The sequence below is a fragment of the Pristis pectinata genome, chromosome 34, assembly GCF_009764475.1.
Source record: "Pristis pectinata isolate sPriPec2 chromosome 34, sPriPec2.1.pri, whole genome shotgun sequence".
Taxonomy (NCBI): Eukaryota; Metazoa; Chordata; class Chondrichthyes; order Rhinopristiformes; family Pristidae; genus Pristis; species Pristis pectinata.
Genome location: NC_067438.1, coordinates 12,426,617 through 12,440,125, shown reverse-complemented (window position 1 = coordinate 12,440,125; position 13,509 = coordinate 12,426,617). Strand labels below are relative to the sequence as shown.

The 13,509-nt window shown below is 49.1% G+C and overlaps 1 protein-coding gene across 2 annotated transcripts in view; it reads left to right on the top strand.

Annotated features, from left to right (window-relative positions):
• The window catches only part of LOC127586082 (complement C4-like), a 108,513-nt gene that overhangs the window by 45,664 nt on the left and 49,340 nt on the right, over nucleotides 1-13,509 (top strand). For both annotated transcript variants that reach the window (XM_052043889.1, XM_052043888.1), the window contains 7 exons: nucleotides 3,660-3,795; nucleotides 5,735-5,805; nucleotides 7,783-7,922; nucleotides 8,276-8,485; nucleotides 9,628-9,679; nucleotides 10,761-10,844; nucleotides 11,910-12,113. In XM_052043889.1, coding sequence (XP_051899849.1) covers nucleotides 3,660-3,795; nucleotides 5,735-5,805; nucleotides 7,783-7,922; nucleotides 8,276-8,485; nucleotides 9,628-9,679; nucleotides 10,761-10,844; nucleotides 11,910-12,113 — 897 coding nt within the window. The remainder of the gene's footprint in view (nucleotides 1-3,659; nucleotides 3,796-5,734; nucleotides 5,806-7,782; nucleotides 7,923-8,275; nucleotides 8,486-9,627; nucleotides 9,680-10,760; nucleotides 10,845-11,909; nucleotides 12,114-13,509) is intronic.

Below are 13,509 nucleotides of genomic sequence, written 5' to 3'. Positions count from 1 at the left end.
CTCAATAATCCCAGTTTAACTGGTAAATATTGTATTGAATAACATGGCACAGGTATTGGTTGGACCATAGCTGGAGCATTGTGTACAGTTGTGGTCACTACACTGCAGGAAGGATGTGATGGCGCTGGAGAGAGTGCAGGGAAGGTGGAACGTAGACCAGTACAGCACAGTGACAGGCCATTCAGCCCATTCTGTTCATGCCGAACACGATGCCAAATTAAACTAATCCCTTCTGCCTGCACGTGATCCGTATCCCTCCATTCCCTGCATATTCATGTGCCTGTCTAAAACTCTCTTAAATGTCTCCATCGTATCTACTTCCACCACTACCTCTGGCAGCACATTCCGGCCACCCACCACTCTCTGTGTAAAAAAAAAATTTGCCCCGCACCTCTCCTTTAAACTTACCCCCTCTCACCTTAAATGCACGGCCTCTAGTATTAGACATTTCAACCCTGGGAAGAAGATACTGACTGTCTACGCCTCTCGTAACCTAATAAACTTCTATCAGGTCTCCCCTCAGCCTCCGACGCTCCAGAGAGAACACCCCAAGTTTGTCCAACCTCTCCTTATAGCACACGCCCTCTAATCCAGGCAGTATCCTGGTAAACCTCTTCTGCGCCTTCTCCACGTCCTTCCTGTAATGGGGTGACCAGAAGTGCACACAGTGCTTCAAGTGTGGCCTATCCAAAGTTTTATACGGCAGAGGAGTACAACAGCAGGTGCGGAGGAGATTCACCAGGACGTTGCCTGGGATGGAGTGTTTTAATTACGGAGAGAGATCAGGTTGGCTGGCTTTGTTATTGCTGGAGTGGGGGAGGCTGAAGGGGGTGTGAAGGGGACACCTGATGAGGTATACAAAATTATGAGGGGCACAGATAGGGTGGGTAGTGAGAAACCATTCTCCATGGCAGAGGTATCTCAAACCAGAGGGCACAGATTTAAGTTGAGGGGTGAGAGGTGTAGAGGGGATCTGAGGAGGAATTCTTTCCCCCAGAGGGTGGGTGGAGCATGGAACGCACTGCCTTAGGGGGTGGTGGAGGCAGAGACCCTCACAGCATTGAATAGCACTTGAATCACCAAGGCAGAGAAGGATATGGACCCAGTGCTGGTGAATGGGATTGGTATGGATGGGTACTTGATGGTCAGCATAGATACGGTGGGCCGAAGGGCCTGTCTCTGTGTTGTCGGACTCTGTGACTTTATAACCAGATTAATACACCAACATGCCTTTCATTCACTTTTATTGTAATATGTTAAATGTAGTATAATATATTTCACAATGCATCCAGTATGTTAATGGATTGCAAGTTTAAAGGGAGCAGGGAATGGAGCCTCGGTGGGTTAAAAGGGAGTGGGGAGCGGGGCCTCAGTGGGTTTAAAGGGAGCAGGGGAAACAGGGCCCCTGGTGAGCTTGAAGGGAGTGCGGGAAACGGAGCCCCCGGTGAGCTTAAAAGGAGCGCAGGAAACGGGGACCACGGTGAGCTTAAGGGGAATGGGAAATGGGGCCTCGGTGGTTTTAAAGGGAGCGGGAAACGGGGCCCTGGGGGGTTTAAAGGGAGCAGGAAACGTGGCCCCAGCGGGTTTAAAGAGAGTGGGAAACGGGGGCCCAGGTGGGAGCGGGAAATGGGGCCCCAGTGAGTTTAAAGGGAGCAGGAAAAGGGGTCTCGGTGAATTTAAAGGGAGTGTGGGAAATGGGAACCCGGTGGGTTTAAAGGGAGCGGGAAATGAGGCCCCTGGTGAGTTTAAAGGGAGTGTGGGAAATGGGGCTCAGGGAACAGAATCCGGTGAGCCAGATGCCGAACCACCAGGATTTCCAAACAATTGGTTGCTGGATCATTGGCGTTTTCCTGTCCCAACCAGGAACGACTTTTGATTTATAAATGTTTTCACTGTTGTACAACGTCCCTGGCCAGACCACAGGAATGGTATCAAACAAAGGCAGGCATTGAACCACGGAAAGGAGAGGGGCTGAGGGTGATGTTTGGTCAAAGTCGCATGTTCTGGGGAAAGGAGAGGGGCTGAGGGTGATGTTTGGTCAAAGTCGCATGTTCTGGGGAAGGTCAGGAAGTGGTCTGAGGGGAAGGGGATGGGTGGACAGATTGGGCTCATGCCACCAGATACGGAGGAACCAAAGTTAGTGATGATCCAGAAGTCATCAGAGAGGGAGCAGAGGTCTTGTGGGGTCGTAGGGCTGGAGGAGATCGTGGAGAGACAAACAAGGATGCTACCTGGATTGGGGAGCATGCATTATGAAAGCAGGTTGAGTGAACTCTGCCTTTTCTCCTTGGAGCGACGGAGGATGAGGGGGGACCTGATACAGGTCCATAAGATGATGAGAGACATTGATCGTGTGGATAGTCAGAGGCTTTTCCCCAGGGCTGAAATGGTTGCCACAAGAGGACATGGGTTTAAGGTGCTGGGGAGTAGGTACAGAGGAGATGTCAGGAGTAAGTTTTTTACTCAGAGAGTGGTGCGTCCGTGGAACGGGCTGCCGGCAATGGTGGTGGAGGCGGATACGATAGGGTCTTTTAAGAAATTTTTGGATAGGTACATGGAGCTTAGAAAAATAGAGGGCTATGGGTAAGCCTAGTCATTTCTAAGGTAGGGACATGTTCGGCACAGCTTTGTGCTGTAGGTTTTCTGTGTTTCTAAACCATGGAGCAACGTGGATGGGGTTAGTCAGAACAAGGGATCTGGGGAGAAAGCTGGGATTGAGTAAAAGAGCCACAAGGGAATGCAGAACAGCGAGGTGGGAAACAAGAGCAGGGCACTGCAGTGTGTTAAACACGTGAGGTCGTCAACCTTAGACAGAAAGGCAGAGTATTTATTGTAAATGGGAGGGAAGGGGTAGTGTTGATGTTCAACTGCATTTGGGTGCCCTTGTAGGCAGTCAGTGAAAACCAAACTTCAGATGCAGCAATCAGTTAGAGGGGAACTGGGGTGCTGGTCTCTAGAAGCATAGTTATACAGCACCGGGAAACAGGCCCTTCAGCCCAACTCATCCATGCTGACCAAGATGCTAGTCCCATTTGCCTGTGCTTGGGCCATATCCCTCCAAACCTTTCCTATCCACGCACCTGACAAAAGAATGGTGTAATTGTGCCTGCCTCTACCACTTCCCCTGGCAGCTCGTTCCATACACCCGTCTCCCTCTGTGTGGAAAAACCTGCCCCTCAGGTCCCCTTTCCCCTCTCACCTTAAACCTTTGCCCTTTAGTTTTAGACTCCTCTACCCTGAGAAAAAGACAGTGACCATCCATGCCCCTCATGGACCCCTGCCCCTGATGCCCCTCATAAACCTCTGGAAAGGTCACCCCTCAGGCTCCTTTACTCCAGGGAGAACAGTCCCAGCCTGTCCGGCCTCTCCTTACATCTCAAGCCCTCCAGACGCAGCCAACATCCTGGTGAATCTTTTTTGCACCCTCTTATAGCTTAATTTGGATAATCAGCCTTGATTGGCAGAGAAGGTTTGAAGGGCTAGATGCATTTCTGCTTCCACTTTCCTTGTCTCTAGGCTTCCGTCTGAACTTTAGCTCACGGTGTTGTCTGAGTGACCCACCCTAGGTGCAAGGGTCTTGTTCATTAGCCTGCTCTCTCTTTTCTCAGTACGTGGGCTTCGTTGGACGCACTGAAATGCCTTTTCTTGCCCTCTTCCAGCTAAATTGGATCCCAATGTCGTTGAGGCCAACGCCAAAGAGCAGATCTTCGATGAGACCTCTGTCCAAGTTCGAAGTGCATTTCCCCAGAGCTGGTTGTGGCAAACGTTCGCGGCCGTGAGCCAGGGTGACCACAAGTAAGACGCTCTTGCCTGGATGGCGCGTGCGAGAATTTAACGGGGTGTTTTTTAAAAAAAGATGCAGTCACTGAAAACTATCTAAGCGGCGAAAGACTGCAGATATACAAAGTAGAGAAGGATCGAGGAGTTCTTGTGAATGAATCACGAGGGGTTAGCAGGGAGGTGCAGCTTGTGGTGAGAAAGCAAATGAAACGTTGGTCTTTATTGCAAAGGGAGATTAGAAACAGGGAAGTATTGTTACAGTTGTGCAGGGTACAGGTGAGACCACACCTGGAGTACTGTGCATCAGTTGTACAGGGTACAGGTGAGGCCACACCTGGAGTGTGTGCATCAGTTGTACAGGGGAAACCACACATAGAACAGTACAGCACAGGAACAGGCCCTTCAGCCCACAATATTGTTCCGAACTAATTAAATTAGTTACTGAACACCTAACTAAACTAATCTAATCCCTTCTGCCTACGCAATGTCCACGTCCCTCCATTCCCTGCATACTCATGTCTCTACCTAAGAGCCTCTTTATCGTATCTGCCTCCACCACCACCCCTGGCAGCACATTCCAGGCACCCACCGCTCTCTGCGGAAAAATCCTGCCCCGCACATCTCCTTTGAACTTACTCCCTCTCACCTTAAATGTGTGCCCTCTAGTATTAGACATTTCAACCCAGAGAAGAGATACCGGCTGTCTACTCTATCTGTGATTCTTGTAATCTTATAAACCTCGATCAGGTCTCCCCTCAGCCTCCTCCACTCTAGAGTAAACACCCCAAGTTTGTCCAACCTCTCCTTATAGCTCATGCCCTCTAATCCAGGCAGCATCCCGGTGAACCTTCTCTGCACCCTCTCAAAAGCCTCCACACCCTGCCTGTAATGGGGCAACATGGGAGTACTGGGCACATTCGTGGCGCCCTTATTTTAGAAGGGATATTCTGTCATTGGAGGAAGTCTGGAAGGGATCTGCTTGGCTGATTCCTTGGAGGGCAGGGTTGTCTTATCACGAACGGTTAAAGAAATTAGATCTGTGTTCTTCGTAATTTAGAAGAATGAGGAGTGAACTTATTGAAGCCCGTGGGAACATGACAGAGGTAGATGTTCATGCAGACAAAAGTTTTTCCACTGTACTTCGTTCCATGGTATGACTATAATAAACTGATTACCCATTCAAGCTGTGTAGATATTGTAGATCATGTAACCGAGCAAAGTACAGCTTCAACGCAGTCCAACTCATTTTGTCATGACTAGTTTCATCCCCTCCATTCTCCCATTGTCTAGGCAGGTGCTTCTGACCCGCTTTCATGCCAGTGCTTTGGTAGGGTCTGCAGTTATCGTGAGGAGGGGGTTGAGTTTACTGGGAGTGCTTGGTGTACTGACCCTAATGTTAGCCAGCGGACTTGGCAGACGGTACGTCATGAGTAGTCTGTTATGTGCTCCGTTCAACCTTCAGATATACGGTGCGCAATTGGACTGGAGATCAGACTGAGTGCATGCTGTAAGTGGGAACTGATTCTCTGCTGTACAGAGAGATACAGCACGGAAACAGGCCATTCACCCCTCTAATCCATGTCAGCCCACTTACATCAATCCCACACTAATCCCGTTTGATTCTCGTCTGCTCCCTGCATATTCTCCCAGTCACCCGCACACCGGGGACAATTTACGGTGGCCAGTGAAACCTCCCTACCCACATGTCGTTGGCAGCAAACAATCTGCTGGAGGAACTCGGCAAGTCGAGCAGCATCTGTGTGGGGGGGTGGGGGGGTGGAGATGGAATTGGGTCAAGACCCTTCTTCAGGACACTTCCCCCCCCCCCCCCACCCCCGCGGGTGCTGCTCAACCCACTGAGTTCCTCCAGCAGTTTGATTTTTGCTCCAATTTCTGGTGTGATGCTTCTGCACTGAGCTTAATCGGTTTCCTTCTGTTTTCCAATTTATTCCAGGATAACGAGTAATGTTCCCGATGCCATAACCACTTGGGAGATTCAGGCAGTCGGCATGTTTGAAAATAAAGGTAACATAACATGTGATGGGTAAATCATTGACTTAATTAAAAGTAGCTCGTCCTGTTGTTACTGTGCCATGGTACATTACTCTTACTTAGAAGTACTTCTGAACCAATTTTTGGGGGGATTAGAGGACAGTACAGTGGTGAAGGGAGAAAAACCATTGCCTCACAGCTTCAGAGACCCAGGTTCAATTCTGACCTCTGGTGCTGTGTGTGTGTGTGTGTGCGTGCGTGCGCGTGTGTGTGCGTGCGTGCGCGTGCGTGCGTGCGGAGTCTGCATGTTCTCAGTGTGACCCCATGGGATCCCCCCAGGGCTCCGGTTTCCTCCCACATCCCAACGACGGCGGGTCTTTGTTGGCCTTAAATGGCCGCTGTAAATTGCCCCCAGTGTGTAGGTCTGTCAGGAATTCATCAATATACCAGAGAGAATAGTTCTAACAAAGTGAGGCAATGTGACTGATGGGTCTGCTGTGAAAGACGACACAGACTCGATTGTGAGGTCAAGAGTCCATCTTATCGTACGTGCGGTCTGTTCAATAGTCTTATAACAAGGAAGTCTTATAGTCTTATAGTCAAGGAAGCTGTCCTTGAGCCTGGTGGTACGTGCTTTCAGGCTTTTGTATCTTCTGCCTGACGGGAGGGGGGAGAAGAGAGAATGTCTGGGGTGGTTGGGGTCTTTGATTACGTTGGCTGCTTTACCGAGGCAGTGGGAAGTGTAGACAGATTCTACGGAAGGGAGACCTGTTTCCCTGACGCGCTGGGCTGTGTCCACAACTCTCTGCCGTTTATTGCAGTCTTGGGCAGAGCAGTTGCCACACCAAGCCGTGATGCATCTGGATAGGATGCTTTCTGTGGTGCATCTATAAAAAAAATTGGCGAGGGTCAAAGGGGACACGCTGAATTTCTTTAGCCTCCTGTGGAAGTAGAGGTGCTGGTGAGCTTTCTTGGCCGTGGCATCCACGTGGTTGGACCAGGACAGGCTATTGGTGATGTTCACTCTTAGGAACTTGAAGCTTGCAACCCTCTCGACCTCAGCACTGTGGGTGTAAACAGGGGCATGTGATTTCCAAATAGCTGGATGGTGGATTTTCAGAGTTGTACTGCATTTGCAAATTTCAATCAACTCAGTTAAGGGAACGCAACCTCCATTATATAATGAAAACACTAAGCAGGTCAGGCAGCATCTGTGGAGGGAGAAACAGTCAATGGTTCAGCCTTTCCTCATTCTGATGAAGGGTATTGCACCTGAAGCATTAACTCTATTTCACTCTCCACGGATGCTGCCTGACCTGCTGAGTGTTTCCAGCTTGTTATGCTTTTAATTCATGCATTTACAGCAATAGTATGTTTTCGTTTTGATTTTCGTAGCTGAATTCTTATAGCCTGCTATTTCCAACGTGAATCAGAATCAGGTTTACTGTCACTGACTTATAAGACATGAAATTTGTTGCTTTGCGGCAGCAGTACAGTGCAAAGATATAAAGATTATTATCACTACAAAAATAAATAGTGCAAATAAAAACGAAAAACAAGGTAATGTTGGGTTCATGGACCGTTCAGAAATCTGATGGTGGAGGGGAAGAAGCTGTTCCTGAATCATTGGGTGTGGGTCTTCAGGCTCCTGTACCTGCTCCCCGATGGCAGTAACGAGAAGGGGGCCTGTCCCGGGTGGTGAGGGTCCTTAGTGACAGATGCCATCTTCTTGAGGCACCGCCTCTTGAAGATGTCCTCGATGGCGGGGAGGGTTGTGCCTGCGATGGGGCTGGCTGGGTCTACAACCCTCTGCAGCCCCTTGATAAAATGATAAAAGTATTCTTCAGAATTGGTGTGGAAGTTTCTGTGGTACTTACAATGGTGATGTCATTATCAATGGCTTAATTCTTAATGAAATGCAGATATGCTTATGAGTGTTAATCATGTGCATCTTAACAGATGCTAAGAATGATAAATACTGAACTTATTGTCGGCAACTTTTAATTTAAGGATTCTGTGTCGAGGAACCGAAAAAGATGAAAGTCTTCCGGCCGTTTTTCCTGGCCATGAGGTTACCTTATTCTGTCAGGAGGAATGAGCAAATAATTGTGAAAGTCACCTTGTACAACTACCTACCCCAGCATCTAAAGGTAGGAGATTGAGCTCGGAATTACTTAACTCCCTTGATTCATAAAGTCACACAGCGTGGAAACAGGCCCTTCCAATAATGAAGGGTTTGTGGGTTCATGGACCATTCAGAAACCCAATGGCGGAGGGAAAGAAGCTGTTTCTAAGTCGTTGAGTGTGGGTCTTCAGGCTCCTGTACCTCCTCCCCGAGAGAAGGACATAAATTCTAATAATAATTCAACACCTTCGTGACCACGTTGTCAAGCTGAGTAAATCCAGTGCTGATATGAGTAACAGTTAATATTCTTTTCCCTTGCTCCTGTGGCTGTGCTACTGAAGAGTTTGTTTCTCAGACAGAGTACTTGTGTCTTTCTAGGTCTGGATTTACATGAAAGAAGCAGAAGGTTTGTGCAGCTCCTTCACATCCTGGGAGAATGCAAGAGTACTCAATGTCCCTGCTAATTCGGCTCGATCCATCGATTTTGCCTTGATCCCATTGGTGGTTGGGAATATCCCAATCAACGTGATTGCTTTCAGTGAAACCAACACCTACAGTGATGCAATTTTGAAACACCTACGGGTTCTGGTGAGTAGCGTGTTTGATGTACGCACTGCTTTACATCCGAGGTGGTCCCTCAGCATCCAGAGTGGGTTCCTTCCACTCCTAGTTAGAGTTATAGAACCACACATCACGGAAACAGGCCCTTTGGCCCAACTGGTCCATGCCGACCAAGATTCCCATCTAGGCTAGTCCTATTTTCCTATATCCCTCTAAACCTTTCCCATCCATGTCCCTGTCCAAGAACCTTTTAAATGTTTTTTAGTGTATGAGAGGTCCATTCAAGAGCCTGATAACAGCAGGATAAATTAGGTTTATTATTGTCACATGTACTGAGATACAGCGAGAAACTTTGTTTTGCATGCCATCCGTATAGATCATTTCATTACATCAGTGCATTGAGGTAGTACAAGGGAAAACAATAACAGAATGCGGAATAAAGTGTTACAGTTACAGAGAAAGTGCAGTGCAGGCAGACAATAAGGTGCAAGGTCATAACAAGGTGAGGTCAAGAATCCATCTTATTGGACTAGGGGACCGTTCAATAGTCTTATAACAGCAGGATAGAAGCTGTCCTTGAGCCTGGTGGTACATGCTTTCAGGCTTTTGTATCTTCTGCCTGATAGGAGGGGGGGAGAAGAGAGAATGTCCGGGGTGGGAGGGGTCTTTGATTATGTTGGCTGCTTTACTACGGCAGCGAGAAGCGTAGACAGAGTCTATGGAGGGGAGGCTGGTTTCTGTGATGCGCTGGGCTGTGTCCACAACTCTCTGCAGTTTCTTGCGGCCACAGGCAGAGCAGTTGCCACACCAAACTGTGATATATCAGGATAGGATGTTTTCTGTGGTGCATTGATAAAAGTTGCTGAGGGTCAAAGGGGACATACCAAATTTCTGGAAGCTGTCCTTGGGCCTGGTGGTACGTGCTCTTAAGCTTTTGTATCTTCTGCCCGACAGTAGGGGGGAGAACAGAGAATGTCCGGAGTAGGAAGGGGCCCTTGATCGTGTTGGCTGCTTGGTTTCTTTGCTTGCGAGAGATTATAAAGTGGGCATTGAACTAAAACAGATGAATAAACAGTAATCTTACCGAATGATTGCATAGGTTTGAGAATTGGAATGGCTTCCTCCTGCTCCCATCCCCCTCAATAACATGTTCTTATTTTACTTGGCAGTATGAAGGGATAGTGGAAACAAAGGAATCGAACATTGTTCTCAATCCCAAAAGTGAGTAGAACTTAATAACTGAGGAGTAACTGTGTTGATAACTGTTGTTCATTGTTGTTGTAAAGAGCCATCAGGTTCAATGATTTTATAGAACCAGAGAGCTTCATAGCATAGGAGACAGGCCCTTCTGCCCAACTGATCCAAAACACAGAGACACAAGAGACTGCAGATGCTGGAATCTGGAGCAACACACAATCTGCTGGAGGAACTCAGCGGGTCGAGCAGCATCTGTGGGGGAGGGGGAGGAATTGTCAACGTTCCGGGTCAAACCAGGTTGAGTGAACTCGGCCTTTTCTCCTTGGAGCGATGGAGGATGAGGGGGGACCTGTTAGAGGTGTGTAAGATGATGAGAGGCATTGATCGTGTGGATAGTCAGAGCCTTTTTCCCAGGGCTGAAGTGGTTGCCACAAGAGGACACAGGTTTAAGGTGCTGGGGAGTAGGTACAGAGGAGATGTCAGGGGTAAGTTTTTTACTCAGAGTGGTGAGTGTGTGGAATGGGCTGCTGGCAACGGTGGTGGAGGCGGATACGACAGGGTCTTTTAAGAGACTTTTGGATAGGTACATGTAGGTAAGCCTAGTAATTTCTAAGGTAGGGACATGTCCAGCACAGCTTTGTGAGCTGAAGAGCCTGTATGTGCTGGAGGTTTTCTATGTTTCTAAAATCCTGCTTCAGGACTGAGAGGGGAAGTGGCCGGCATAGAGAGGAGAAAGGGGAGGGGATGAGACAGGAGCCCCAGGCGATTGGTGGACTGAGGACGGGTGCAAGATGACGTGCAGGGAGGGGAGGGGAGGTGGGGGGTGGTGTTAGGAGCCAGTGGCAGGTGGACGATAGATGACATCCAGAAGACAGGGGCGGCTACAGTCCCTCAGTCCCGCAGCAGAGCGAGGACTGGACTCCTGCGCTGTGAGACTGCCTGCTGACGGTGCACTTTTATTCTGGTTAACCACCTCACCAGCCTCATGAGCATAGTTTTGAGTTGCACATAAAAAGTACCGCGTGCCACAAAAGCAGCAATAGTTGTTATTTCAGTGTGGGGAACGTCACCGATTCCAGCTCACAAGTCTCCATTTGTTTTCCAGCAAGAAGAAGCATTGAAATCTTTGAAAGCAAACCAAGCAACGTGGTCCCCGACGCTGACAGCTTCTTGTACATGATCCCCACCGGTAAATATGTAATGGGAGCATTTTCTCGGCTGCCTGCTCCTGGGGAGGTAGAGGGAAGGTGGTCGCTGTTGCTGCGAAATCTTTCAGCGCTTGACTCCACCTTTGATGTTTAATTCCTTCGTAGAAATACACAGTTGAATAAAAATTGTCTCACCTGAAGCAAATATAACCTGGTCACCACGCTGTAGGAAGGATGTGAAGGTGACAGAACAGGTCTATAAGGTGGTCAAGAACGCATAGGGGATACTGGCCTTCGTTAGGGCATTGATTTTCACTTACCAGTGACTGAATGTTTGAAGTTCTTCAGCCGAGAGAGCCTGGTGGTTCAGTTGTTGAGTATGTTTGGGAGAGAGCGCGGGTTTTTGGATATTATGGAACGGGTGACACTGAGGTTAAAGATCAACCATGGTGCTGGAATGGTGGAGCAGGTGATGAGGGGCTGAATGGCCTACTGGCTTCGGTTTCTTCTGTTGCTGTGTCAGATCACAGACTGGAACCGTGACAGGGCAACACCTCTTCAATCCTGTCAGCCAGGGTCCAAGAGGAGAACACACAACCTCCGACTCGGAGGTGACCGTGTAACAGAGTGTGTCACTAATGCGGCACTGTGTGTCACAGAGTGTGTCACGGAGTGTATCACTAATGTGGCACTGTGCATCTTTGAGTGTGTCACTAAATGTCGCACTGCATGTCACTGAGTGTGTCATTGAGTGTTCCACTGAGTGTGTAACATGTGTCATTGATTGTGTCACCAAATGTTCCCCTGGATGTGTCACCGAGTGTGCCACAAAGTGTGTCATGGAGTGTTCCATGAGGTGTTCCCCTGAGTGTGTCACTGAGCTGCAGCCGGCATTGTAACATCCGAGATTAAAACCAGAACAACTGCTGAAAATGCTCAGCAGGTCAGGCAGCATCTGTGGGGAGAAAAACTGAGCTAATGTTTCAGTATTTGGAGATATGAAAATGTTGAAGCACTTGAATAATCACTGAAATATTTCACGAGAACTACTGGAATTGTTCCGACCACGGAAAGACGGTAACACCTTCCCCTCGCTGCTGATTTAGCCACGATTCTGGGTCGCGCAGTGGAGAATTCGCTGGATGCAGACGGAATCGACAAACTCATCAAGGTGCCAACGGGCTGCGCAGAGCAAACCGCCATGCACATGGCTCCCACCGTCTTCGCTGTTGAGTATCTGGATCAGAGCGATCAGTGGCTATCTCTCAGCGCTGAGCGCAAGGACGAAGCGCTGCTTCACATCGAAACAGGTGAGAGCCCTTCCTTCTGAGTAACGCTGCCTTGGCCGGCGGCTCAGTTTGACTCAGCCTCTCGTGGCCGGCACATCGATTGAGGAATGTGGCTTGGGGTTGAGCAATGGGGGAGGTGTTGTTACAGTTGCGCAGGGTGCTGGTGTGGCCACAACTGGAGCCCTGAGCACAGTTGTGCTCCCCTCATTTGAGACAGGACACACCGGCATTGGAAGCTGTCCAGAGGAGATTCACAGGGCTAGCGGAGACACGAGAGACTGCAGAAGCTGGAAAAACCAGGAGAAAGAAATAACTGCTGGGGGGAGCTCAGTGGGTCGAGCAGCGTCTGTGGAGGCAGAGAGGTAGCTGACATTTCAGGTCCTGACGCAGGGTCCCGACCCGAAATGTCGACCATCCCTCTGCTTCCACGGATGCTGCCTGACACGCTGAGTTCCCTCAGCAGTCTGCTCTGTCCCCAACACTGAGCTAATTTCTGGGACGAGAGGATTGTTCTATCGAGAGTCATACAGTGCGGAAACAGGCCCTTCGGCCCAACTGTCCATGCTGACCATCCAAGCTGCATTTGGCCCATAATCTGCTCAGCTTTTCCTATCCATGTACCTGTCCAACTATCTTTCAAATGTTGTTAATGTACCTGCCTCAGCCACCTCCTCTGGCAGCTTGTTCCATATACGGACCATCCTCCGTGTAAAAATAATGTTACCCCTTAAGTTCCTATAAATCCTCTCTCACCTTAAACTATAGGCGGGCACAGTAGTGTAGCAGTTAGCGTAACGCTTTACAGCACCAGCGACCCACGTTCAATTCCGGCCGCTGTCTGTAAGGAGTTTGTACGTTTTCCCTGTGACTGCGTGGTTTTCCTCCGGGTGCTCCAGTTTCCTCCCACATTCCAAAGACGTACGGGTTAGGAAGTTGTGGGTGTGCTGTGTTGGCGCCGGAAGCGTGGCGACACTTGCGGGCTGCCCCCAGAACATGTGACTAATAAAGATATCGAGTTCTTGATACCCCAGTTCTGGGGAAAAAGACAGTTCATTCACCGTGTCTCTGCCCCTCGTGATTTTATCCACCTCTACAAGGTCACCCCTCTGTCTCCTGCGCTCCAAGGAATAAAGTCCTAGCCTGTCCAACCTCTCCCTGTAACTCAGTCCCTCAAGTCCTGGCAGCATCCTTGTAAATCTTTTCTGCACTCTTTCCAGTTTAATAACATCTTTCCTATAGCAGGGCAGCCAAAACTGAACACAAAACTCCAAGTGCAGCCTCACCAGCGTCCTGTACAACCGCACCGTGACCTCCTGACTTTTGAAGTTTGATGAAGGCTGGTGTGCCAAAAGCCTTCCTCACCACCATGTCTACCTGTGACTCCACTTTAAAGGAACCATGTACCTGAACTCCAAGG